At 50.6% G+C, this 26,639-nt stretch overlaps 10 protein-coding genes across 10 annotated transcripts; 3 read left to right on the forward strand and 7 right to left on the reverse strand.

Annotated features, from left to right (window-relative positions):
• Positions 1 to 494: 494 nt before the first annotated feature.
• On the reverse strand, positions 495 to 1,062 carry VTN00DRAFT_3896 (uncharacterized protein; the record flags this gene model as incomplete). The annotated part of the gene is made up of 2 exons (XM_069430263.1): positions 495 to 981; positions 1,052 to 1,062. 2 exons carry the CDS (start codon positions 1,060 to 1,062, stop codon positions 495 to 497), a joined length of 498 nt encoding a protein of 165 aa, XP_069289417.1.
• An 855-nt stretch (positions 1,063 to 1,917) lies between these two features.
• On the reverse strand, positions 1,918 to 2,565 carry VTN00DRAFT_3897 (uncharacterized protein; the record flags this gene model as incomplete). The annotated part of the gene is made up of 3 exons (XM_069430264.1): positions 1,918 to 2,126; positions 2,182 to 2,357; positions 2,411 to 2,565. The coding sequence occupies 3 exons, from the start codon at positions 2,563 to 2,565 to the stop codon at positions 1,918 to 1,920; spliced, it is 540 nt and encodes a 179-aa protein (XP_069289418.1).
• A 2,069-nt stretch (positions 2,566 to 4,634) lies between these two features.
• On the forward strand, positions 4,635 to 5,471 carry VTN00DRAFT_3898 (uncharacterized protein; the record flags this gene model as incomplete). Its single annotated transcript, XM_069430265.1, has 1 exon — positions 4,635 to 5,471. The coding sequence occupies one exon, from the start codon at positions 4,635 to 4,637 to the stop codon at positions 5,469 to 5,471; it is 837 nt and encodes a 278-aa protein (XP_069289419.1).
• Positions 5,472 to 5,919: 448 nt separating this feature from the next.
• Positions 5,920 to 6,395, reverse strand: VTN00DRAFT_3899 (uncharacterized protein; the record flags this gene model as incomplete). The annotated part of the gene is made up of 2 exons (XM_069430266.1): positions 5,920 to 6,215; positions 6,338 to 6,395. The coding sequence occupies 2 exons, from the start codon at positions 6,393 to 6,395 to the stop codon at positions 5,920 to 5,922; spliced, it is 354 nt and encodes a 117-aa protein (XP_069289420.1).
• A 1,577-nt stretch (positions 6,396 to 7,972) lies between these two features.
• Positions 7,973 to 9,306, reverse strand: VTN00DRAFT_3900 (uncharacterized protein; the record flags this gene model as incomplete). Its single annotated transcript, XM_069430269.1, has 4 exons — positions 7,973 to 8,212; positions 8,304 to 8,727; positions 8,819 to 9,105; positions 9,268 to 9,306. The coding sequence occupies 4 exons, from the start codon at positions 9,304 to 9,306 to the stop codon at positions 7,973 to 7,975; spliced, it is 990 nt and encodes a 329-aa protein (XP_069289421.1).
• A 1,014-nt stretch (positions 9,307 to 10,320) lies between these two features.
• On the reverse strand, positions 10,321 to 13,567 carry VTN00DRAFT_3901 (uncharacterized protein; the record flags this gene model as incomplete). Its single annotated transcript, XM_069430270.1, has 3 exons — positions 10,321 to 12,091; positions 12,152 to 12,681; positions 12,749 to 13,567. The coding sequence occupies 3 exons, from the start codon at positions 13,565 to 13,567 to the stop codon at positions 10,321 to 10,323; spliced, it is 3,120 nt and encodes a 1,039-aa protein (XP_069289422.1).
• A 1,317-nt stretch (positions 13,568 to 14,884) lies between these two features.
• Positions 14,885 to 15,733, forward strand: VTN00DRAFT_3902 (uncharacterized protein; the record flags this gene model as incomplete). The annotated part of the gene is made up of 1 exon (XM_069430271.1): positions 14,885 to 15,733. One exon carries the CDS (start codon positions 14,885 to 14,887, stop codon positions 15,731 to 15,733), a length of 849 nt encoding a protein of 282 aa, XP_069289423.1.
• A 3,262-nt stretch (positions 15,734 to 18,995) lies between these two features.
• Positions 18,996 to 22,207, reverse strand: VTN00DRAFT_3903 (uncharacterized protein; the record flags this gene model as incomplete). The annotated part of the gene is made up of 4 exons (XM_069430272.1): positions 18,996 to 20,572; positions 20,627 to 20,898; positions 20,983 to 21,650; positions 22,070 to 22,207. 4 exons carry the CDS (start codon positions 22,205 to 22,207, stop codon positions 18,996 to 18,998), a joined length of 2,655 nt encoding a protein of 884 aa, XP_069289424.1.
• A 982-nt stretch (positions 22,208 to 23,189) lies between these two features.
• VTN00DRAFT_3904 (uncharacterized protein) lies at positions 23,190 to 24,368 on the forward strand (the record flags this gene model as incomplete). The annotated part of the gene is made up of 1 exon (XM_069430273.1): positions 23,190 to 24,368. The coding sequence occupies one exon, from the start codon at positions 23,190 to 23,192 to the stop codon at positions 24,366 to 24,368; it is 1,179 nt and encodes a 392-aa protein (XP_069289425.1).
• Positions 24,369 to 24,538: 170 nt separating this feature from the next.
• Positions 24,539 to 26,120, reverse strand: VTN00DRAFT_3905 (uncharacterized protein; the record flags this gene model as incomplete). The annotated part of the gene is made up of 4 exons (XM_069430274.1): positions 24,539 to 24,697; positions 24,815 to 24,981; positions 25,077 to 25,816; positions 26,002 to 26,120. The coding sequence occupies 4 exons, from the start codon at positions 26,118 to 26,120 to the stop codon at positions 24,539 to 24,541; spliced, it is 1,185 nt and encodes a 394-aa protein (XP_069289426.1).
• Between the last annotated feature and the right edge of the window lie 519 nt (positions 26,121 to 26,639).

Here is a 26,639-nt window from a genome sequence, read left to right on the forward strand (position 1 = left end):
TTGTCTGCAAGGAAAGAGAGAGAAAAAGAGAGTGTGTGGTTTGAGGATCAGAATGAAAAAGCCCATGAAGTAAAAGGAGTGAAATAACTAAAGTAAATTTGCAACTCTCGAGCAACAAGACATGCAGCGGAACGCTGTTTATCTATCACAGTTTCTCTTCTCAGTGTCTGCTCCATAGACGCATACACCAGGAAGATAACACTAAAAAATCACGTTCTTTTTTGCCATCATCATCATTATTAGAAGGATATCCGTTGCTGCCAATTTTCACATCCCTCAACGCTCTCTGTCTGCAATTGAGGAAGAGAACATCCATATGATGCTGCTGCAACAAGTTGGGGGACATCAAAATTCCTTGGATCATCCATATATACCCATTCTTTCACCGTGTATTCTGACACCTGGGTCAAGCCCTTGCGATCCGTCACCACCGAAGGACAAGCAAAGTCCCCGGGTTATTTGGTTCAATCCCGCTTTCGATCAACACCTCATGGCTAATTTATTTCCCACTCTTGAGCCCACAATAATGCCTCTTCCTTTAACTCGATAATGAAGGGAACCATCTCTTTCTCCGGGTTGAGAAACTCTCGAAGGGTTGATTCATCGCCAGAAGCAGCTGCTTCTATGAATGCGAGTTGAACTTCTTCCTCCTTCTTCCTCAATGGGTCTTCGACTTCCTGGACAAACTTCTCGCAAGCTCGAGTGAATTCTTCCTGGGCTTTTTCGAAATCTGCTGGCGAGGCGTACATCGTTTCAGATGGGAAATGGCATTTCTCTATATGCAGCAAGAATATATCTTTGCGGCGAAACAGTCCCCGATGTCTTGTGTTGGCGTTGGCGTAGGCGTATGGGCAGGTATAGCGAGGCTTCAAGTGCCAAAGCAAGTTTGTACGTCTATGGCGATCAAGATCACTTCTCAATGCAAACCCTTTAGGGCAGAGGACACAGCGATAAGGCTTGTCATGTGTTTTGCGATGACGACTGTCATTTTCATCATTGTCAGTTGAACTGGCCCAAAAAAATGAAGCAATTGGATTAGACAAAGGCATACTTGTAGTGCATGCGTTTTGTGAATGTCTTTGGACAGCTTTGGCATTTAATCAGGTTATTTGAAGGACCGAGCAAGGCTCTCTGAGTAGTGTGGGCCTGTTTTTCGAGCGGCAAGGTCACTTCTATTGTATGCCGTTGCAAAGGATCGAAGATTTCTATTTGCTGCGAGCACTTGCAAAGGGTTAAGGAGCGGTTTGCATTTAGTAAAGACGAAAAGGCCTAAACTGAGGGATAAGGTATGAAGTGTTCTTGCACTGAATGCGCTAGCTTTTGTAGAGACGCTCGGGAGTGAAACCATAGAGAACATGAACTGGCACCTCTCTTAACAAAGCTGTTCTTCAGCTTCCAAGAATACGAGCAGGCCAGCAGGCCACGCAACAGGGCGCCCTGCCTAAGCTTCGAGCCATGCTTATCAGGGCGAGGGTTGTGATTGGATACACCTTACAGCCACAGGGCGCAGTGAAGGACTCTGGCAATCTGAAATGCACCATTTCTTGATCTTGTCTACACTACTATAGGAGACGTTGCATTTCTGTCCGGTCCGTTCCCATTGAAGCAGTGCTGTACATATTGGGTTTCTCGAATGCCTCCTCTCTAACACACGCCCGCAGGCAGAACAGTGTTATCGCTATTTAGATACCTATCGAGCTTATGGTATTAGTATACCCGCTGAGATCGTGATAAGTAGGTTAAGAGAGATTCAGCTCAGATCCACTATCAAACTTAATCTAATGGCTAATGAAGGTCGAAGTAGGCCGATTGCATGGATACTGGTATATCAGGAGAAATACGTGGTACAAGAGAATAGTATTCATGCCATGTTGGCCAGTAAAACGACACTATATTCCATTCTGAAATGCTGGCTAGTCAATACCAACTCTGCGCGACCATGTTGGATGGGACGCGGGGGTTGGTGATGTTGAAGACGGTAATGGCTATTCTGCTGAGAGATGGGGGAAGGGAATTTTCCGGGTTGAACAGAAACAACAAATTAGTGTCAGGGACGAACATCTTCTTGGTTTGGGATGCGAAGAGTAAGTTATCAATGTTCCCCAACGCCGGCAGCCTCCTGTACCCTATGCTGCTTTCGGATATATTCATTCAGCTTGTCTCGCCTTCTGAATGACTTACGACATCCCTCGAAATGGCAGAAATGATCAACCGGAGCTATGTGAAACACCTCCACATGACGCCTTAAGTCAGACGTCCGGCCAAAGGTGCGAGTAGACCGGCATCCAGCCCATTGGCACCTAAGAGGGGAAGGTTGATTACCACCTCGGGTTCTGGAGGCAACTCGGCGGCCGGCGCTTCAAAACATCAGCGATGAAAAGTAAACAAAGGTAGTTAACTCAGCTTTGACCTGTGACTTGAAGGCTTCCTCTGCACCCTCTCAGCCCGTCTATCGACTGTCGATAGAACCTCTGTGTTGCTCCCAAGGACGTGAGAAGCAGAAGCATGGGTAGCAGCAGTCGAGGTTAGTGTACCAGAAACAGGAACACCAATTCTGTTAATCATTCGAATAAAGGTTGATGTGGAATCATGAACAATTTGCCTGTTGAATGGACCGGTCCCAGTGCTAGAGGGAAACGCGTTCATGTTGCAGCCGATCGTTTGGACGTCAGTGCCATTTTCATGGCCGAAGTGGACTGGTAAACCCCCGGTAAAAACAGTTTCGTTATGATGCCTTGAAGATATACTGATTGGAGGACCAAGAGTTGTATCCTGACTGTTGGAGACCCCCGGTACTACCATCAAGACTCTCAAGCCAAGACCCAAAGGATGAAGAATTGCTTCCTGACTGTTTAGAGGGCCTCTTGTAGTGTTGAGGTACTCAAGCCCGAAGCTGGTTTGTGGGCCGGAAAGGGCGGATGCATTTTCGGGTGATTTTTCTGCAAATATGAGAAGTTGCCATAGTTAGCTGCATCAGCACTGTTGGTAATTCCCTCATGCAGAATCTGAAGTAGGCATACCGTCAGCAGGGATAAAAAAATTTACTCGGGCTCAGAAGAGCCCCTGAAACCGAAGTCTGGCAGATTCTGAGAGGGATCCATGTGATAGGCTGAGGCTGCAGTAGCGCAGGGCGCTTGCATAGATCCGTCGGGCAAAAGAGGATGTATGCGTCTGGTAACAAAAAACGAGGCTGGCAACAAGGAGGCGTTTGAGGGGAATTCTCACCACAAATCCGCTTATGCCCAGGCTGGGGGATATGGTCTGATTTATCAGCCATGGATCGATTTTTCGTAAGATACGGTAGCAAGCATCATCCTGCTGGTCGTCCAACGCCCTGCGCTTGCCCCCCTCCAGCGGTGACCTTTGGTATAGCATCTGAGTCCTCGGAACGACGGCCACGTCAGCAGATCACAAAGAGCCCACGGGCGAGCAAAATGCCTGGCTAGCATTAGAGAATTTGCACTTGTCTGGCTGGTACTGGTTGTCTGGCAGCGGTGAGCGGACAAGGCTGGCGAATAGACCGGTGCTTCACATTCCAGCTGTGTTGCTGGCAAGGCTGCCGTATTGCAAGTCCAGTTGGAAGGGTCGACACCAAGTGGCTGTGTGCCCACGGTACGACCGTGAAGCCGGCAGAAGTTGTAAGAATTGGATGGAGTTATTATGAGGCGGGGAGCCGAATGCTCCTTATGCCTACCTAATCTTGTGGTCAGAGATAGTCAACGCTGATTGGCTTCATAAGAGGAAATTTGATTTGTTGATATTACCTTCCGGATTGTGACTATTGAATAGGTTTCATGCGTTTGCCAGGAGTCGCTTTTTTTAAAAAAAAATTCTAAGGTACCCGTGGAGAAAGGACCCGTTTTCTCTCTATTATCCATAATGATATCATTAGCACTGTATACCTACTATATTTTAGGAACCGGGTCGACTAGAAACGCATTCGGAGGTACATATATTGGTAGTATGTACACAATTTTAGCAAAGTTCATGACAGAAATAACTATGGATCCTATCTATGCTCAGATACCAGCACATAGGCACCCTGCGTTAGTATATATGTATCACGGTGGAGTTTTACCAAGTAACCTCGGTTGTGCTTTAGAACGGTCATTATTTATATATAGTACTTCCTACATAATCAAGGCATATGGTGGGTATTATACACATCCACACGTGCATTAAGTATTTTACGTATTTATCTACATGTACATGTTACCTGACAAAGACAAGGTTGTATTCTGTAACTCATACGCAGTAGACGATAGTGACGATACACCTCCGCACCCCGGTTTTGGCGAGTTTCGGGGCTTTTCAATTAGTCGGATTGATAAGACAAAAAAGAGGCGTCTCACAATACAAATTATCTACTTTTGAATGAATGCGACGTTTTCCCAAAAAGAAGGATTTAGTAGGCAGCAGTTTGCCTACAAATGTACCCGTTCCTATGAGGTTAGCAGATCGCGGAAGGAAGATCTCCCATCCAAACCTCACCTTCGTTCCCTTTCCCACATGACTCGCATGTAACCGACCAGCACTTCATCATGCATTTCCGTTACCTTTTCAGACCGCGCATCTATAATACCACGTTCCCAAACACTTTCAAACATACGCCAAGATCAGTATTGACTGCCAGGATGTCAGAACATCCATCTACACCTGCATCATCCCGCCCACTGGCCGACTGGTCCGCAACGCAATATCTCAAATTCGCAAACCAACGCAACCGGCCCATCAAGGACCTCCTGGCCCAAATCCCACTCACGAATCCAAGACGGATCGTCGATCTCGGCTGCGGACCGGGAAACTCCACCCAGGCCCTGATCGAGCGGTACCCAGCCGCCGAGACGATCTACGGCCTTGACAGCTCGCCGGACATGCTGGCCAAAGCCCGCGCCAGCCTTCCGCACATCCAATTCGTGCGGGGCGACCTGAGTACTTGGACCCCCGGACTGGAAGAGGGCGGCGTTGACCTGCTCTTCTCCAACGCCGTCTTCCACTGGCTGCAGCCGGACCCCGTGAGCCACATGGCGCGGCTGTTGGAGGCCTCCAGGTCCGGGACCGTCCTGGCGCTGCAGGTCCCGGACAACTACCTGGAGCCATCGCACGTTGCGATGCGCGAGACGGCCGCGTCGCCGGGCCCATGGTCCGCTGTTCTGGCGCCGTTGAAACCGGCGTTGGACCCCATGCCGAGTCCGCGGGTCATCTATGAGCGGTTGAGCGGGCTCTGCGCACTCGGTGGACTGGACGTCTGGCATACGTTCTACTACCATGTGCTGGATGGGCCGGAGGAGATTGTGGAGTGGGTGAAAGGGAGCGGGCTGAGACCGTTTATTGACCCGTTGGACAAGGGGGCGAGGGAGGAGTTTCTGAGGAAGTATACGGAGAGGATTGCGGAGGTGTATCCGAGAATGGAGGATGGGAAGGTGTTATTGAGGTATCCGAGGTTGTTCGTTGTTGCGGTGAGGAAGTAGAATCGCCACTGGTTTGGAGGGAGGTGAGTCCGCAAGGCGTATCACGTATCCACAGTTGCGTTTGGGTAGTCGATTCAGGCTGTTGACTTTGGACTATGCTTTCGTTTCTGTTATTTTCATAATGTTATACGGAGGGCGAAGCTTCGAATAATACGACAGGCTGACTGATATCTAGGTTTATGCCTACTTGTCTGTACATAAATTTAAACCGTACTGTAGATATTGAAATGGCTGATACCATTCAAACCGATGCAGAAAAGGAGGGTATACTTATCTGAATTTTAGCAGCCATGCCATACCAAGCAACCAGAGAGTGCCTGCCTGTCTCGTAAATACATCATAACGACGAAGCCATAATCCAAAAAAGAAAGACTCATAACCATCATTTCCATCTCATTCCATCTCAATACTCAATCCAATCCACTCCACTCCACTCCCCCAACTCAATTCAATCCACAATATCAAACTTCCCCGACAGCGCCCCCTGCCCCGCCGAATCCGGCGTCGGGATCAAGCTGATCTGATACCCCGGCCCATCGAAACCCACGGCGGCCAAGTCGACGGTATAGCTCTCGAGGCCCGCGGCGACGTTGTCGGCCAGGGGCTTGGCGAAGTTGGTGCCGTTGTTGACGAGGTAGATGTCGATGTTGGCGGGTTCGACGACGGAGCGCAGGGTCCAGGTGACGGTGTAGGGCTGGTGGAGGTAGAGGGTGTCGCCTTCTTTGGGGTTGGTTACTGTTAGGCCTTTTTTTGGGTGTTAGTTGGTTTTCGAGTTGGACTTGACGTCACTTTCTGGGGAATAATGGATGGATGGGTGGACAGGATAGTTATGGGGAGGGAAGAGGTGAATTGTGGAGTCTGTTCACCTTGTGCCAGAGTGACAAGACCAGCAGCAGCAATGCCAAGTGCAGACAGGAAACGCATGATGAAGGTATACAGTAGATAGCACGGCAGTAGTAATTAAACAATTAATCCAGGCTCTAGGACCGTAAATATCATATCACAAAAGAACCAAACCACCAAGTGGGCTCTCCAGACATCTTATATATCCTGCCTGTCCAACAGTTAAAAGCAAAAGCAAAAAAAGGCAAATAAAAAAAATTAGGCCTTCCAGGCCACCATCCACCAGTTTCTAATTCCGGTGCCAGACCCACAAAAGAGTGATGGATGATTACCTTTGTCTACAACAATTCTTACATACGGGCTCCTCCTGATCACGGGTACGTACCTATTAGTACTAAGACTCAAGTACTTAATTATAGGAAAGTCGGTCTCCGGGTAGCCATCGAATCAGGCGCCCCAAATGTAAGACAGTTGCTTAGTTACCTACCTACCTACCCCTACTTGCCTACCTAGCCACGTTTCTACACGGCACAGTAAACAGTACCTAACTAGAGTAAACGAAACTATCCTCCATGGATACGTCAAATCGGTACCTTGACGTTGTATTCGCCTAAAGTACTGTACCTACCTTAAGTAGATACAGTACATAACCTAGCTCCATGAGTTGGATCACTACAGAGGTAGCTAGGTTAGCTAGGTAGGTAGTAGTAGGCCGTGTCTGACATGGGGAACAGAAACTTCTAGTCATTTAGGCTGATATGGAAGGTAATTCAGATATTGCGTATGTATGTACGTACATAGCCCATTGAGGCGCAAGCTGAATCTATCCATTTTTAGTCGCACGGGGGATACGGTCTGCCCCATACGGCTGACATATAAAATATACCTCCGTAGTCGATCTAAGACAAAAAAAGGTCCATAGAACACCAATCATCTCGTCAGACGAATTGCGTCATCATAAGTGCTCAGATCTTACTGTAGCCATGCATCTTGGAAGGATTGGAAACCGGCAATTCGGTAGACTACGCGTTAGCGTTAGGCCCCCTGAAGTCAGCTCATCTGAGCTGTCTATGGGTTCGGAACCTACCTACCTAAACTTACAATAGAGCTTCATGGAACACTATCCCTAGCTATCAGCACCAGCATATTATATACTATCAAGGCATATATATGTATATAGCTTGTCACAGGGAGCCTAATTTGTGACAGACAGGAGAGCCAAATCAGGATCTGGTGGAAGTGAAATTCGGGAGCATGACAGAGCGGAGCGGCGGGAACTCGGTAACAAAAGCAGCAGGAGCAGCGTGTCCAATGACTCTTTTCCATGTTGATATAAATGAAAGATATAATGATAATTTTGTCTTCTCCTGTGTTCATAATTTTCTAAGCGACAAGACGAGAAGAGGACCTGAGAATCAAACCACAAGACAATGCAATATGTACTATATGCTCAGTTTCGTTATGCTGACTTCTTTCTGTCCCAAATACGTAGCCATCATTAAAAAGGAGCAAGGCTTGAGGAACTTCAATAAACAAAGCCAAACCAAGGTATTCAAGAAATTGCATACCTAATTTCGCCAGAGTCAAAACATCAGAGTGAAATAGATAGAACGTTGAACTCTAGCAGCTAACCGTTCATCACGCAATTGCCATTAGCGTTATCCGTGTGTCGGTTTCTGCCCATGAATAAAATGATACTTCGCATATAGGTGACAGGCAGGATTGGATAGGTCGACCCGGACTTTGGCCATATAGGCCTTGGCCTCCTCGCAGGTGAAGCGTAGGACGCGCGTGAAGAGGGCCAGAGTGAACGGCTCGACGGATTGGATAATGCTGACATGAGCAAGTCGGCCCATCTGTTTGAGTAGGGGGTCTTTGGCCCAAGGGCCAATTGGGACCTAGAGGCCGTGTGTTAGTGCGGACTTGAATATGAGTACTATTATCTAGACGGTGTCGTAGATTACTGTAGCGTAAAAATATGTGCCATACCTTAAACACGTCATCTCTAACATTAACAAAGCCTGCGTCTACCATCTTCTGCTTCAACGTCCCTGCAACATTGAAATGCTTCCCGAACAGTCTGCTCGCGTCATCCAGCTTCAGCTGCCAGTCCATAACCGTCGGAGCCTGCTCGAGTGTCCCATCATCCGAATGTATCCATGCCTCGTACTCCTGCAGCTCCACCCACCCTCCGGGCCGCAGATGGTCATATATCTGCTGGAAGAGCTTTTCCCAATCGGCAATCCCGCCGGCCATCGCCCGGCCATGGATGTAGTCAAAGGCTTCGTTGGGACCGTACGTCCACTCGCTCTCCACATCGTCAATGTAGAAGTGGCAGTTTGACGGGGCCCAGGTTGGCTGGATAGGACTGAGGTCGGTTCCAATGATCTCCGTGTCAGGGAAGAGTTCTGCCCTAAGTAGGTACATCACTGTGTTAGATGAAATAACCTCAGGTCGAATGGATCAAGAAACCGTCATGGGGATCTGGGCGCTTCGCTACGTACATCTCGATTGCCCAAATTCCAGTCCCCGTGCCAAAATCGAGGATGCGACGCGCGTTCGAAGGAACCGGGGCACGGTAGAGAGCGTCTCCGATCGGCATCTTGAAGAGGAGATGTATCAAATCTAATCGCTCTTGTTCCTCCTGGTCGTTCGGAAAGGGGTACTCCCCCTGCCGGTATGCATGGTATCGTCGACCATTTTCGTAGTTGTAGTCGCGGACCGAAGAAGCAAGAGACCTGTTGGAGTCCACGAGAGATGCGGAATCGAACAACGAATCGTCATCGCTTGTCTGGGGGGGGCAGAAATCCAAATCATGAATATCCCTTATCTCTTATCTCTGGTCGCACATGGAAACTGATACGCCATTTCGAGATCAAACGGAACCAGAAAAGAACGAAGATTGGACGCTTGCACATCGGTGGGGATCCAAGCAAAAAGAAAGCATACTTACATCAATCTCGATCTCGTCGTTCGGATTCTGGAGCGACATGTTCTGCTGAAAGGTCTCCGATCGGGGTGGTGCAGGGGGGCCGGAACCGAGACAGTGGTTCTCGGGACGGCAAAGGAGGAAACTAGAGGGGTGTGACGAATATCAGGAGGACGGAGACTTCATTCTGACAGGTAACACACATGTTCTCGCTGTGCTTCGCCGGACGCTGAGCCCCGCAACATCAGGCTGGTGTCTAGACCGAATGTAGCACGACCCCCTGCAAGCTGCGCAACAGGGACGCTGTCGCCGCTCGAACGCTGCCCTCGAACGACTCCAGGATCTCATCTGCTCCGAACGAGGGCAGCAGGAGATTACTGACGGTCGGCAAAACGGGAACCGGGGCCAGGTGTTCCACCATGTTCATGCTTAAGAACCAGCACGATATCACGGACTAAGGATCCTGTGGAGTCCGGATGGGATCAATCAACGGCAGTGACAAGAAAAAGGCCTGGTCAGGAATAAAATGGTTCATGATCTAGCATGCAGGCAGATCAAGAGCAAAAAGCGATGGAGGGCGGTGGATGCGCGAGGCCGGGAGATTGGCCCATTCCTTCCTTGTTGGGAAGGACCCAACGTGCTAAGGATGCTGCGGGTTTACCGGTCATTACAAATACCGCCTAAGATGGGGGCCAACTCCCCAACGGCAACACATGCCAGGATTCTATAGAGCCACAGGACTAGATACAGGTCTACAAATCTATGGTCGAATGACGTACGCAGTATAGGGATCCACAGTGCTTTGATCCGCGCGACATCCTGCAACGCGAGTCATGGTTAAAGGGGGCAACAAATCGTTTTCTGAAGTTGGGTAGTGACAACATGTATCCTTTGAAAATAGATCTATGATGGAAACGTGTCTCATTTCGTCGTAACCACACGAGTCTCGAACGGACCGTATGCGATGAAGATGGATGGAAGAACAGGAAGGCCAAGAAGAGAAATGGAGAGCCGGTTCTGCAAGTATGATACTCGGCCATCAAATGCATGCCAAGGACATCCTATGGGACTCCCTCACTATCCCAAGCTCCTCAGCTTGTCCTGTTCAGCTGGGGTTAAGGCCGCAAAGAGCTCCTGGAACCCGGGCTTTGTCGAGGCCTGCCGGAAGAAGTCCAAGAGGAACGCCTGCGTCTCGTCGTCCCGCTTCCGGACACCAAAGGTACTCTGCGTACCACCCTCGCCAAATGCCATGAGCTCCTGCTTCGTGACACCCAGGCTCAGGTCCAACGTGTTGCTGGGAATGTCTTCCCATTCGTCGCCGTCATCGCTTCCTTCCTCCTCCAAGGCGGCAGCGGTGGCCGCGTCGATCTCCTTGCTTCCAGATGCCGAGGCCAGTTCCTCAACAAGAACCTTGATGATCTTCAGCGGTGCTGAGACGGTGGTGTACCGGTCCGGATTGTTGCGAGCCTGGGACCGGGTCTTAATACGGCCGGTGTCCTGGATGATAAGGTCTCCTTTGACCTGCACCTGGGCTAAACGGGGGTCTTCTAGGTTGTAGAGCTTAGACAGCGCAATGATGTTCTGCTTGATCTCGTCGTATCCTGCGAAGTTGACCGAATTCTCCAGCCATTTGCTCATGACCACGTTTAGGCCGCTCTGACCGCCAATGTCAACCTGCGCCAGGAAGTCGACTACTTCCCGTGGGCTGACGAGCGTCAGACGAGCAAAGACGAGGATCAGGCTTTGGATAAACTGCGCTTGCTGCGCCGTGGCAAGCCGCTGGGCGACTGCACGAAGGAGCTGCGGAAGGTAAGGTCCCAGCTTTTCGGAACCTGCCTTCTCAACTAGCTCTGCTGCCAGCGCTCCAACTTCAGCCGCGGCGTTATCGTCGACAGACGGTCCAAGCAGACGGTCGATGATCACCAGAACGACCTCAACTGCCTCCTTTCCAGTCTGTGGGTCTCGCCAAGTGAGGAGCTGGTTAAAGTCGTGGGCCAGGATATGCCTGACGGTGAGGGTTGCTGGACGGATGAGTTCTGCTTCGGTCGATCCCAGCAGCAGTCTGTTCACCTTGGGCATCACCGTCTCCGCAAAGCCGCTCGGGAGAGGCTCCAGACCATGCTCCGCCAGGGCACGAAGAAGATCCGCAGCCAGGTTTGTAAGTGCGTTCTCCTGGGTCAAGTTCCCAACATCAATCGCCCCGGTGAGAGAAGGAAGCACCTTCTCACAGAGTCGGATATAGGAGTCGGATCCCTGCTGTGCAATCCATTGAACAATGTCCTCAAACGTCTCCGTGACCACCATCGCCAGGTGGAAGTTGCTTGCGCCGTTGCTAGCAACATTGAAAAGTACGTCAAGGGCGATAGACGAAAGGACCACAGTTGGTTCGACCATAATGGTGTCACGCAGCGTTTCAGCAAGAGTAACTTTGAGGTCATCTGTCTCGCTGGTCTCTGTAATATCATGCCCAGAAATGAACTCCGACACGGCCGTAATGATAGGAACTTGTGCGGGCTGCGTAACCGAGGATGGTAGAGAGGGGACGAGATCTTGCAAGACTCGGATGCACGAGACCTTGACGACCTCAGAGGGGTCTTCCGAGATGGCCTTCAGAGCGGCCTCGAGGTAAGACGTTGCAGTTTGCTGGAATCCCTCACCCGCAGTTCTGGCGACAATGCCTGCCACCAGGTATCCGCGGGCCCGCAAAAACTCCTGCTCCTGCTGAATAGAGAATTGGATGAAGTTGTTGAAATTGTTGGCCAGCTCCATGGTGATTTCCTGTTCCACCTCGCTGAAGTCGCGGAGCAATTGGTTTAGAATGAAGAGAGTAGCTTCACGGGACTTCCACCTATAATATCGTCAGAAATCAAAAGCAGCATAACAGGATTTGAAAACAAAGAATGCATACGAGGAGGATGAATCTGCGAAAAGGGCATTCGCGTAGGCGAGTAGGCCCTCAACGGTAGTGATCTTTAGCCATTCACCCAGCTTGATGACTAGGTCACCGCCGCACGTTCGAGGAGTATAGTTCGCTGTGACAGAGGTCTCCTCAGAAAGGAACAGATTGACGTCAATGTCCCACAGGCCTTCCTCTTCCGTGGTGATGTGAGCATATGACACGACCAGCTTCATAACTTCCGGAAGCCAGCTGGAGGTCTTGGCAGCCTGTCCAGCGTTGCGAAGCTGTGTCTGCAACTCAGCCTTCACTGGAGGCGCCTTCAGGAGAGCCTGCATCAAATCCAGCTCCTCGAGCACGAGGAAGTCGAGAGTGTAGGGAAGACCATCTGCGTCTTCAAGGCGGCCCTGCCTCTCGTCGTTGATGTAGAAATCATGGTATGCGCCTTGAATGTTCGACAGCTCCGTCCAGATGGTCGTGAAGAACACGGGGCTCTGAGGGGTAAGGAGAGTAGGGAAGACCATTCGGATCTTCATTAGAGTCTGCGACGCAACGTACAAAAGTTAGAAGCCCGAACCACTCTTTTCAGGAGACCCCGTTTGCCCTTACCTTGACCACCTGCAATTTCAACGCGATCAATCCGCGCCATTGTGACGGGATCTCCCCCTCTTTGTTTTCCTCTTCCTCGCTCGGGGGCTGTGGGAGTGGCGCCTTCATCGTGGAGATGAAGAACGGGGACCAGCCACTCAACGCCTCGTCCATGAACTGCTTGACCACCACCTTGTGCTGTTCCAGCACCATCTCCAGCGTATCGAAGCATGACCGGAACACGGACACGGCCAAGGCCCGGAGGATCGTCTTCCTCGACTCATTGGTTGCGACGGCAAACAGGGACGATACCAGGTCCCTGGCGATGCTGAAGAACTGCTCCTCGCTGAAACCAGTGTCCACAAGGTCCAGCAGCACCTTCAAGGCACCGTGCAAGGCGCTGTCGGTGCTGTTGGGGTCGTTGATGATGTGGAGGAGCGTGGGCAGCAGCTCCGGCCACTGCTCAGGAAAGTCGGCGCTGGCAATCTTGCTGACCACATAGCTGGCCGAGGACTTGACCTTGCGCTCCGCAATCTCAGCAGAGGTGGCCAGCTCGAGCAGGACGCGTCGAAGGTGAGCCTTGTTCGCGTCACTAACCAGCACCTGGCCCTTGAACTCGTCGAGATGCGGGGACCAGGCGGCCTGGATGAAGGTCCGCAGCACCGAGAGGGCGGACTGGCGCAGGTTCGCGGGGACGGAATTGTGGGATGCGATGGCGGCGAGCGAGAGGGGAAAGGCCTCGTTGCTGTACAGACGCAGCAGCTGGAGCTCAGCGGCCTTTCTCGTGTCGGCCACGGGCGACTGCGTGTCAGCGAGGAGGGGCAGGAGCTCTTGCTCCATGGTGGGCGCGGTGGTGTGTCTCTCGAGCTGCTGAGGACGGAGGGGTAGAAGATGGTGTCGGGAGGGCAGGAGGAGAGGAGCACGAGCAGATGCAGCCTAGGGTGTTCCGGAATCAGTCCGGAGCCCGCGTGCGTCGCGTGGTGAGGCGGGATGGTCGAGAGGGAAAGTTTCTTGGCCTGGGAAGAGGAAAGGGTTTGGTGAAGATGGGTTGTCAGGTACTGTATGGGCGTACAGGTACCTGGTACATACCTGAGGCGGACACTACGGCGGACTCAGGATGTACATGTACGTACCCAACCTAAGGTATCTACAGGCGTGGACTACTGTAGGTACGTGGTGTGTTACGGGAGGTACCGGCGGGCAGCGTACGGTACGGGTGATCTAGGGCATGTACCTAGTACCTAGGGCAGAGCTAGGGCAGCGACTAGGGCACTGCTTGATCTGGCGGTGGGCAGGGTGTACCGGGTACCTAGGGACAGCGTACGGTACAGGCTCCGTACAGAACACGGGTACGGCGACCTCGTCCCGACCGCGGCGGGGTCGACGCTCTTCTAGGGGGCGGCGTTGGGCAACTTGGGCAACTTGGGCGGGCGGCGGTGGGGTGGGCGGCGCTGGCGGCGCTGGCCGCTGGAGGCAGCCGGAGGCCCCTGGATGAGCAGGACGACGACGAAAGACGCTCCCCCTGAGGGCTGCATGTCTCAGAGGAATAGAGCAGGAGGCCCAGAGAGATAGGATGTGGCTGCGCGAGGCCGCTGGCGGCAGTCTTGACACGTAGAGAGCCCATCTCCTCCAGGATCGACCCTCTCACTAAGCATCCCACCACCGGGTGGAGAATTGCTCTGTTGTTTTTTCCTGCACGGCATCCAAACCCATGACGCAAACACGTGACGGCATGGGATCCTACGCGACTTCACCTTTTACTTACTCTGCTCGACTGGATACCTTCCCCTCCACGCCGTTGCTGTCCCGATCCCCACGCCCAACCAAGGGTTTGCTGTCCCTTGCTGCCTTGGGCTTCTTCTTCCCTCCACGGCGGACTCATCGCGAGTAATTCCGCCTACCACTCTCTCTTTGTCGACCGTCCTCGTCCCTTCCCCCCCCCTCCCCCCCCCCCCCCCCCTCCCCTCCACCCCCCCCCGGACCACCGCACGAAATCCCGCCGCCCTCGATATTCCCCTACTCTGCTTGGCGAACATCCCCCAGGGTCGTCGAGAGGCAGAGCGATGATTAGCTTCAGGGTGGAACAGCAGGCAGATTCTCCGAGACTCCTTCACGACCATCACTACTGTGGAAACGAGAGCAGGCCCTTTCACCGCAATGGCAATGGCGAGTGAGAGCACCACTGTGGACACCACCACCGGCACCATGACCACGTCTTCCACCCCCGTCACCGTCCCCAGGTCTCTCCCCAGCAGTCAAGCAGCCTTGGCGGCCTCCTTCACCAATTTCCTCAGCGTCTCGATCCATCAGATCCTTTTCCTCCGTCAGGTCTACCCTCGTGCCACATTCCTGCCCGTCCGGGCGTACAACTACCCCGTCCGGCAATCACGCCATCCCAAGGTGTGCGACTACATAAACGATGCCGCCATTGCCGTCGACACGGAGATCCTCAAGGGCACCATCACCGCCGTCACCGTCGTCATCTCGTCCCTCCGCACAAACCAGCCCCTGGAACGATATGCCTTCGACCTGTCGGGCCTCCCGCGAGTGCCCCCCGGTGAGACCAACACGACCTTTGAGGAGAGGAGCCAAGATCCGCCCAGGCCCGGGACAAACGTCGACCTCGAGGCGCAATTCCGTGCCTGTCTGGCACGGCTCGCATCCGCGTGTGCGCGCTTGACCCCACTTCCCCGGGACGACGAGTTCGGCTTCACAGTCTGCATCGAAGTACGAGAGGACGCTCTGCCCCCCGCGGGGACGACACAGGAAGAACAGACTTGGGTAGTGGCCGAGCCGGGAAAGATCCATTTGCGATCCTGCACCGCCCCATATTCCGTCTCCAGGTTTGGGAATAGTGATCAACGGCCATCTCCGCAGATCTCGAACGGAAGGGCCAAGACAGTGCCTGTGAGACGCATCGAAGCTGGAGAGCTCCGTATGGAGTTGTGGGTCGAGGAAGCGCGGCAGAAATTCGAGGAGCCGGTTGAATCAGAACATCCGCCATGAGTTTTTCCTTGTTCTCTTTTTCCTTTCTCGCATGAGCAGTTTATCGATCATACATGATGGATGAGGCAGGAGGGAATCTCGTCTGAGAGTGGCGCAGATAAAGTGGGAATGGACGATCTGGGAAACGAACGGAATCATATAGACCGCAAGGAAGTTTATATTTTCTTCTTACATCCCTTTTTCTAACTTCATACCATTTTATCACCCCTTTCTCCGTTTCCTTTTTCTTTTTCTCTTTGTCTTCTCATCTACATGATTCCTGCCATCAAGTTATCCACTACCAAGACCGTCAGCATCATCTATCGGTATTGAACATTCATGCATCATCTCATCATCATCATCTCTTATCGCCATCGTCTCTCAAAGCATTCAGATCCAGCAATAAATATCTGTTTATCATAGTTACCAGCTCAATTTTTTTCTTGCCCATATATCACTCATATGTTGGAAAGTGAAAGGGGAAAAATGCCAAAAAAAGTTCCAGTCTGTTGGCCTAAAGAGAGAGCGTGGTTATCCAGTACGGAGGACTACGAAATTCGCTGGAATCACACACACCTCGCCTTGCCTCTGGATTTTTCCTCTTTTATCTTTCATGAGTGATCGTCCCCCCGATTACGTTGGAGCGGTCCTGGAAAACAGCTATCTCCTGAAACCTCATGACACATTTCCCTGTTTTGTTTCCCTTTTCCTTTTACCTTTCTTCCCTTTTCTCTTTTTTTGTCTTTCCTTTTTTTTTCTTCTTCTTTCCTTGTCTTCTTCATTGATCCGCTTGTTCTTCCCCGCTCTGATTGATCGGATAATCCGGACTCGCTTATATTATTTTCACTGCTGCCACTACTAGTTTAACTATCTAGCCTAGCTTCCCACTTGTGGGTTTTTTTCCCTGGCCTGCCTATCCGTCTGCCTGTCTCATATTGCTCATGCCTACTCATCATCAATCATCGACTATCGACCATCAACCATCAGCCAAACACCCCATCACCATTACCCTGCACGGGAAATCATGTTATCCTCCAATGTGTCCATCCCTTATATAACAAGAACTCTCTCGCACATATAAACATGCGATCCCTCTGTGTCTGTGCTGTCTGGGTGAGCTGAGCGGAAATCTTATCTAACAACTAAATTGGGGAGAATGGAAATGGAATTGAAATTATTAGTATGGAATCTACATTATTATGTGAATGTGAGACGCTTTTTTTTCCTATTAAGAGAACTTGAGGTTCGGATATTACTGCTACTGCTACTGCTGACCTTGTTCTTTTTGGGGTTATTATATGTGCTCTGTCCTTTCCGTCTGTTCTTCATTTACTTTCTACCTCCTTTCTTCTCCTTCTCTATGTTCTTCTTTTTTCCCCTTTCTCTGCTTGCAGCAGATGTGTTTTTTTTTCCCGTAGGTTAAAGGGTAATGTGGAGGTACGACGATGATTATGTATGTACCTGCCTTTTTGGAACTCAGTGAGGTGTCAGGTCCAGCTAGGTCTATTGGTTCAGAAAATAAAAAAAAGAAAAAAAGTATACCTTAGTAGGTAGTGTAGTTGGTGTATGTGTGTAATTTGTATGTATGTACTGAACTGGACTGGACTGTGTAGAACATAGCTGATCATACATACATCAGGTTAGGTTAGGTTAGTTAGGTGAGAGATCGACTCGTTATCATTACTTGTAATGTGATGTGATCTGATGTGACAACACTGATTGCGAGAAAGTATTAAAACATATGCACCCGGGCACACTTTCTTTCTGGACTGGGTATGAGGAGGAACTGGGTCTTGTGACGTATAGTATAAACTGTCATGGATGTCAGCAAGTGGAGTGATGCGTTACTCCCCGCGATCTTTTCTTCTTTCCACTTGAGATGAGATAGACTAGGTTAATATCTAGTCTCGGAAGTTCCAGTTACCTAGACAAAGCCTCGACTCAGTGGAGTTGAGGACGGTACCTAGAGTGGAAGGTACGGTTACCTTCCTAAGAAGGTACGTATGTAACCTCCCGGGCCCGACTTGAGCGGTTGTACCCGTGGGGACGGGAGGAGTTCCATGGTACAGTGTTTGTGCTGGATATAAGGAACCTACTGCCGTACCCGGTAGTATGGATGGCATCCATAGATACCTACCTAGGTAAGTTGGATTGATTTGGAAACAGGTAAACAGAACTTGCATGATCTATACATACATACATACATGAACAGGTAAGAAGGTAGGTGGGTGGGTATACTTAGCACAGCTGTCTGAGAGGAGTATGCAGTCAGTGTCAGTCACATACGGCATGACATGAAGGACTGCACAAAAGGATCTATAGATATGGCGAGCAAAGTGTCTTAGATAAAAAAGAATTAGATAAAAAGGAAAGACCAAAGATGAGTCAAACAAGTCTTCTTATACCGATCTGTTTCAAATTTCAACTTTCATTCATTATCGCTATCTCTTCCAATCTAGGTTGACGCTGATTTCTATCTTCATGATTCTGGTATCTCATTCTCGTCCAGAAAAGAGAAAAATGAAAGACAAAAGGAGAAAAAAAAGTAAGAGAGAAAACATAGTGAAGTCAAACATAAACAGATCAACTGCAGTCACATTGACAGTCTCGTTAGAGCGGATAAATGCCATGTCGAAATCAAATCGAGACTCGCGTATGGTTAATTCAATCTTGTGGACTGGCCGGCCAATCTGGTGATGATCCGTAATGATCTGCAAATTCAAGAAGAGGAAAGTAGACATCAAAACCGGAGAAGAGAAACAAGGCAAGAGCAGGGAAAAAGGAAAAAGGGGGTATCCATCTGTAATCTTCACTGAAGACAGTAAGAAAATAGAGGTTCTGCGGTTGCTGTTCCAGACGCGATGCAATGTAAATATGAGCAGTGAAGAAAAGCCAGAGGGTATCCATTGTAACAAGTGGTCAAAAAACAGACGTGTTCACTTCGGGTATCGTAAGAAAGTCGATATGCGTCCCGTTCGTGTCGCTATGAAATGCACAGCCGAAAATAAAAGAAGATTGGACCGCGGAACAATATCTAGGTAAGAGTGGGTGATGCCGGGACTCAGTTAATCAAGAGAGCAAGAGCTACCCGAGTGTACGCGGTCAACTGTTAAAGAGATTTGAAATTGATGTCCACTGACTGCGAGATAGCAGGCCTTCTGCAGTCACAGAAAATCCAGAAGCGGAAACCGTCATGTTGAAATAATAAGCCAAAATTAGTATTTTGTCATACTGTCGACCTCAGCGACGATGCCTCGGGTTGATGAAATTTCCAAAACGCTGACTAGGAACAGCGTTGGTTGGGGGGGAGCGGAGCTGAAGCATAGAGACGTTGTATACGAGCAGTAGGGTCAGTAGCAGCAGTGCCACCAGGTAAATCAAGTCGGAGGCGTTGATGAGGAGCAGGAGCACCAGGACGTGCAGCAGCAGGATTAGTAGCTGCGTTCCTATCAGGTAAATGAACGTGGACGTGTTGATGAGGAGGAGGAGGAGCAGCATTAGGATTAGCGGCAGCACGGAGTGCGGCAGCATTCCTCGCCCCTACCTGACCGCGGGGGCGTTGAGGAGCAGCAGCAGGAGGACGAGGGGCAGCAGGAGCCGGTTGGTTGAACATCCCAATCATGGCAGGGTTAATCATATCTGGGCCATATCCTACTGGAAATGGGGGTCCTGCGAAAGGAACTGGAGGGTATGGTTGAAGGAGGTCAAATTGAAGCTGACGGTAAGGATCAGCTGCCTCAAAATGCATGGGCCTATGCTCCAGCAGTTGCGGTGCGATCCCCATGTTCGGGTTAGGAACGCCTGCAACTGGACCTGCAAACTGCGGCATTGGGTTCCCGGGAAGTATGGGAGCGTAGTTTGCCGGTCCCGCTGGCACTGGCTGTGGATAAGGCTCCATGTCGTTCAGGAGGAACATGCGGTTGAGACCATGAGCAGCCATGGCGCCTGGCGGTGCGTATGTGCCCATACGGTTACGATTGTTGTGCCGAGCCGCTTTCTTGTCCTTCTTGTCTTCCGGACGATTTACACGGAGTTCATCTTGCCCCAAATTGGGGTTTTCCGCCCGGATCTTTTCAATCGCGGCCCGCTCGGCTCGCTCGACTTCGTCCTGATGGCGATTGCTTCCAGAGTTGTCATGAACCTGGCATGCCCCCGGACCAGTTCCAAAATGGTTATAGCCCTCCCTCGTGATGTCTTTCTTGCATATGTAGCACATGATACATCTGCACTGGATGCAGGTCATCTTGTTGCACCCCATCTCCTTGACGATCTTAACCTTGCACCTAGGACAGGTGCGGATGAGGGCTTCACTCATGGCCTCTTCAACGAGGTGCCGTTCTGGGATCCCCCTTTCCTTCTTGGCCTCTTCACACGTCTTCGGGACGTGAGTCTCATCCTGGCACAGGCGACAGCTCACTCTTTCGCACTCAGGGTTACGGCAGCGGAATTCACGATCCTCCGCTACCGGTGGGCAGATTGCCTTGAATTCGCAAAACGGACAGTCCTCAAGACCCTCAATGCCCGCTTTTGCAATTTCGTCCTGTTGCTGTAAAGACTCGAGCTTCGCCATCACTGATGGCCCAACGGCTTCACTCAACCGAGAGCGGTTGAACCCGGCACTGCAGCCGCTGACGTCGAAGCACTTCATCTCGTACTTCATGATTCCAATCTGTGCTTCCGCACCGTTTTTGATGCAGCTGAAGCAGAAGAAGTGGGCATTTGCTCCATCACAAGGTATTGCCCGGTTTGCGGGGGCATCGGTGAAGCAGCATTGGCACTCTACGAGAGCTCCCGTCCTCGTATGCTCCTCTTCATTCAATCTCTCGGCGTCTTCCAGCTCCTTTTGACGTCTGATAGAGTCTGAAGGCAACAGTTAGCGCAGAGAACTCTAATATATATAGCCATACAACATACCAGCTTCTTTGGCTGCCTTCTTTTTCGCGGCATCGAGTTCTCGTTCTAAGGATTGCTGTACTGGCAAAATATCCTCCATAGACAAGGGCCTGTTGCCTTTGGCTCGCCTCGCCTTTTTAAGCCGCTCGTAGGGCCCATTGGAACCGTTATTAAAGGTTTTTTCAGAGGCAGAAAGAGTCATATAAGTAGAAAATAGTGTTTTCTTTTCTTCCATCACCTGTCGGATATACTGCGCGGGAACAAGGGGGAATTCACGTCTCAGGATCTTGCCACTGAAAGGACTTAGTAAATAAAGATTCCTTTGTCTGTACCGGAGTATATAATATAAAAGAAGAGCAAGATTGAGGCCGACTTACGCTCTGTGAAAGTACCACGGCTCATCTGCATCAGCTTTCCACTGGGTTTCGTCATCAGACTCAGGCGTTCTCTTCCTCTTGGCATCTCTCTGCTTTGGATAGGGAGGATTCTGCAGAATGTCTTCGATTATATTTTCGATGGTCCTTGACTCCGCCCGCCCTGGGGTGAGATCGTCATTCTTATGATGGTTGTATAGCTCTCTGACGTGCTGGTGGCTAATATCTGGGAAGAGCTCCAGGATCCTAGCCAGGCAGGCGTCCTCGCTGCTCATCTCGGGTTTGGGGATATCAGATGGAGTGATAGAAGTATTGGAGGTATAGGAAGATGCAGGAGAGAAGTCGTCGTTCGACAGGTCGATGGATTCGACGGGAGAATCCGCTATATCTGGCCAACGGAAGGGATTAACCGCTCTTCTCTTTTTCCGTGTCGGACCAGGGCTTGCGGAACGCCCAATCTCAGGAAATAATTCCCTCAAAATGTTGTTCTCGCTGTCTTTCCGATTGTCAAACAGCCCGAACAGCTCATTGTGTTGGAAGTTGAGGTCGGAGCCATCTCGGAAAGTGGCAACCGATTCTCCATCGCTGGAGATATCGATGACCTCGACACCTTTGGGAACCTGGGCCATTTTGACCGGAGCTGGATGTTTCGAAGACCGGCCGAGACGATTCTTGATCGCCTTCGTCAGCGTTCAAAGAATTGAAGTATATGTGAGGAGCGGCGGTAGACGGAGCAGTATAGGAGGTATAGTGGGAGGAAGGTTTTAATGATAGATTCATCGATATCTAACAATCTCTATGATAGAGATGAAAGAAGGATGGATGAGCGATTTTCGAGATGGAAATGAGGAATATGCTAGACAGACGCCCGAGGGTAAAAACATTAACACGACGAATGCTGGCTCGATTGAGATACGTGTTGCCCATGGTGAATTGGGGGTCATTAGGAGGGGGTCATTAGGGGGGAAAGGTTCTACTAAAAGCAAGACCAACGGTGACAAAGCAACATTTGGAAGGAGTATAAAGGCTTAGAGCAACATACAAACAGAACAACCGAGTCAATAGTCCAATGAACATGGAGGTGACCAACCTGGTTATTGAAACTTTGCGGCTCAGCGGACCGATCAGCTAAGATATTACTTGAATAAACCCGGCCATCATCTTCTATCTCGTTAGAGGTATTCAGCCTTGCTAATAACGAGATGAGGCTCTGCTTCGCTTCCAACATGCCACAGGGTTCCGTGGGTAATTCTCGTCACTTTCAGACACCGTATAAGTCAACCTGGCGCCCGGTTCTTTCGTGGAGGTGAGAGACTGCGGTGCAGTTCCTGTCCTGGGTGCCTGGATTAGGTAGGTAGGTAGGTAACCTGCGGCTGTACTGTATCCGGGTGGAAGGATGGACGATTCACTCGAGACAGCACATGAGCATGGATCATCTCCGACAAAAGGGCACACAGAAGACATTCATATCCATTGCCCCAACATCTTTGCCGGAGTCATCATCAGGAAGTCATCATGATCCAGACTTTGTCGTACACATACATGACGTTGAAATTAGAATGGTTGAGGCTACAATGACCACCATCACATGACTTGGCACCCCTCAGCGTCTTGGTTCTCTCGTGCTCCGTATCATTTGATTGTTGTACATGACGGCAGCATGTGACCTCCCGAAGCCCTGTGCCCTAACTCTCGCCCCCGCCTCTCCGCTTTTCCTTCCCTGCAGCCACCTGACTCGAACCGTGTACAGACTGTCAGACGTCGTACAGGGCATACGTCAGACGTCTGGGCTTGTGCCTATGAGCTCGCCGGCGGTTTTCCGACCCGTTGCGCCCTTCAAGCCCCGCTCCGCATACCCCGTGTTTCTTAAGGTAAGTCCAACCGTCTGGCGGTCAGCTTCTGCGGCCCCTGCCCGCGCTTGGTTTCGCTTGCCATCGGCATCTGTGACAAACAGAAACATCGTAGGGGATGCACTCGATGGGAGAGGCGTCATAGCTTATGCGCAACGATCCACGGATCGTCTGGTCGCCTTACGAGGCGTTATCAACCCCGGATTACATAGTATTTATTTTGCCTGCCAGAGCTTTCCTTTGCTTCTGTTCACAGAATAGTATCTCTCTTACTTCAATACAAGTGCTTTTTCGCTCTATGTACATATCTATACCTCGAATATCCTTTGGTGCCTGATAGACCATCCTCCTGTAGCCACTATGGTTGCCGTGGCCGACGTTGAACTGCCTCCTGCTGACTCTCCAAACCTCATCCTGACCCCTGCGACGCCCGAGGAACGCATCGAAGCCATACGGTTGAATAGCCTCGCGTGGAAGGGTCCGCTGGACGTTCAGAAATACATTGCCCGAGAGAATCACCTTCTCGACCAGAAGCTGACCAGAAACGGTGGTCTGACATGTTGGGTGCTGGTGAACCGTCGACAGCCAGAAGGGCGCAGGACCATTCTCAGTTCCTGCGAGTCCTACCGGAAGAATGCCTTTCTTGCTTACAACGGGAACGTTGAGGACATCCTGACCCATGCAGTCGGGAGTGTCTTCTGCAGGCCGGAGTTCAGGAAGAAGGGATACGCAAGTAGGATGATCCAGGAACTGAGCAAGAAGCTTGAGACCTGGCAATTAGAAAACGAACGCAGAAAAAGATTGGTGTTCTCTGTATTGTTCTCGGACATCGGCAAGAGATTCTACGCGCAGTATGGCTGGGTTCCATTCCAGTCCTCGCACATTTCCATCCCACCCATCACGAACGAGGAACATTGCAAAGGCATTCCAGACGGCAACATACCTTTAGCAAGAGCATTGGCTTCAGAAGATGTCAACAAGGCCATGTGCAGCGATGAAGTGATCAATAAACAACGTGAGCTTTTGCGAGTGGCTTCCGAAAAATCGCCAGGGGCCAAGGTCGCAGTATCGCCGGATTATGATCACTTTGTTTGGCACTGGGCTCGTGAAGAGTTCTATGCAGAACATCTCCTGGCCAGCAAAATGCCTCCTGCAGTTAAGGGTGCTGGCGTCGATGACCGGAACGTGTATTGTGCCTGGACCAGGGTTTTCGGAGAGACCCCCAAGGACTACACGCTCTACATACTGCGATGGATGTATGACGAGCCCCAAACGCCGGAAGAGGAGCAGGCAACGGTGGAGGCCATGACTGCAGTGATGCGTCGTGCTCAGCTCGAAGCCCACGAGTGGAAGTTGGCCCGGGTCGAGTTTTGGAATCCAACGCCCCTGATGCAGAAAGCAGCCACGATTCTGGACCCAAGCGCAAAGGTCGTGCACAGGGAAAAGAGCAGCATCGCAAGTCTGAAATGGTACGGCGCTGAGCAGGGTTTGGGCAATGATGTTGAATGGTGCTGGAACGAGAAATACAGCTGGTGCTGAGCGTCGACGGCTCGGACATGGCTTTCGTTTCTGTTGGGTTCTCCTTGTCAGGTTTGGCGTTCGACAGATCCTAAGATCTCTAGACGAATAGAGATATAAACATCCAGGTTAGGTAGCAGCCAGAAGCCCAAAAGAGGCTAAGGTTCAGCTCAGGTATCGTATAAATAATGTCATGATCGCTTTTGGTTTCTGAATCTCTCATGCCAGTTCCTCGGGTTCTTAACCGCAGTAGCACCTGTCTTATTTAAGACATTGTTCTTAATTTTCTGTCGCTCAACACCGCTCACAAAGCATATTGTCGCTGGGTCAGGGTGCTTGTAAGAGCCATCCTGCACAATCAATCAGCAAGGCTGTACAAAACTGCTAAACGATAGTGTGGCTGGGTAAAAAATATCCAGTATATGGGCAAGGCTGGAAGGCAAGATCGTAAATAAGGGTAAACGAACCGTCAGCTGAGACACTGATGCCTCGTTCCTCCAGGATTCAGGCAAGTAATCTTTCCACGTGTTTATAAAAGTGGTTCGTGCGATGGCCGAATCCGTCGTCGGTGCAGTAGCCTCAAGGTATGTCTCGCCAACCCATCGAGTGCAGACGGTCCTGTCAATGTTTGCCCCTAGATTCGCCCGTATGTGATCAGCAGATGATACCGAAATACCCTCAAGAGCCTGGTTCATAAATTAGGTAGATATCCAACCCGGGCGGACTCACATTTTATTTCTGAATCAGGCGATTGCAGCTGATTCTGTTCAGAAGGCTCGAGCAGCCTTCTAACTACCGCCTCAAACAGTACCCAGGGAAAAGGCTCTTCACCATCGTCGTCAAGAACAGCCTTCCACAGATCCTTGACCAGAAACTGTTTCTCCAGATCAATGCCTTGCAGCACCGATCCCTCCAGCATCCTCTTCCACACCTCGAGCTTCACCCTCGCAGACGGCCGCCAGCATACCGCCTGATCACTATTGATATCTCCATGCACAAATGCGCACATATCCCTCCAATCGCTCTCGCATTGCCCCGTGGACACGGGCACATCGGCAAAAACCAGTTCCTTCAGCTTCTTCGCCTCTGAGGGCGTCATATCCGCGCTGAGATTTTTCATCTCCACGTCTCCATCGGTGCTCAACCTATCATAGAGCCTCAGACTCTTTTCCAAAAATGGCAACGCTGAGAACCCTTCCTGGGGCGTGTGCAATTCCAGAGTCGATCCGCATTTCGCAATCGTTGTCACCGTCTCCGCGAGATCCAGCCCGCTCTGCATTCCTTCATCTGCGCCATTATTATCCCCCAATGTCCCTACTTGACTCGGTCTGATGATATGTATTGAATTCGAGGATTGGACCTGTCGTAGTCGGAATGTCTTCGTCCGTGTGCAGAGGTTGACATACTCGCGGGAACCAGGCTCCGCGGTAACTTGAGCAAGTTCTGGAGATGGCGACTTCAGCTGGAGCCTACGAGACATAGAAAATTAGCCATTGAACAGTATATTCTCGTGAAAAATGACACGAAAATGCGCGTGGATCCAGAAACCCTACGCGTTCCTCCAGCAACCATAGAAGGCCAGACGCATGGTAAGAAGTATAGATCCCGATAGATATAGTGCCGTAGAGAGAAAAAAAGAGAGGGAGAAACGTACGTAGGCGCGTTCTCTGACGAAAGTAATTCAAGCAACTCCGGCGGAAGCTCCAGCAGTCTGAATCCCTGCTGCGGGGACGCGTGCGTGAAGCGGATGCTTCGCGCAGTTTGTGTGGACATCTCGCCCAGTCCAGGTTCTCTCAAAAGCTTGCTAGTAGAAGACTCAATTGAAGAATTTGCTTGGACGAAGTGCTCATTTGGAGGCGCATGTCAAAGAGGGAAAATAAATGAGGGATTGATGGGGGGTAATTCATAGGCGGATTGAATCGTCAACCACACGGACCACTGCTTCTTCCGCGGAGCCTTTAGAAAGTACTCCGTACACCGAGTACTGCAGACTCCTGCAGCTCACCGATTATCTTCTACCATCCTAGACTTGAACTTTTTTTTCTCCATTGTGGAAGTCCACTCGAATTACATTAAAGGTGGGTTGCATTTTGCGACTAGAAACAAACTAGTTCCAATTACCCATGTCGAGGCTAATATGGGAAGACGTCGTCAAGGACTACTAATGCAAGCACAAATCAACACATAACATTTCTAAGCATCAGTGATGCCGTTATATCTATCCCTTAATAACAGAATGCCAACCCCCGCGAGTAATATGATGCGAATACAATCATGCAGAAGTATAGATAA

The sequence above is a fragment of the Thermoascus crustaceus genome (genome assembly GCF_041956765.1).
Source record: "Thermoascus crustaceus strain CBS 181.67 unplaced genomic scaffold VTN00scaffold_2, whole genome shotgun sequence".
NCBI lineage: Eukaryota > Fungi > Ascomycota > Eurotiomycetes > Eurotiales > Thermoascaceae > Thermoascus > Thermoascus crustaceus.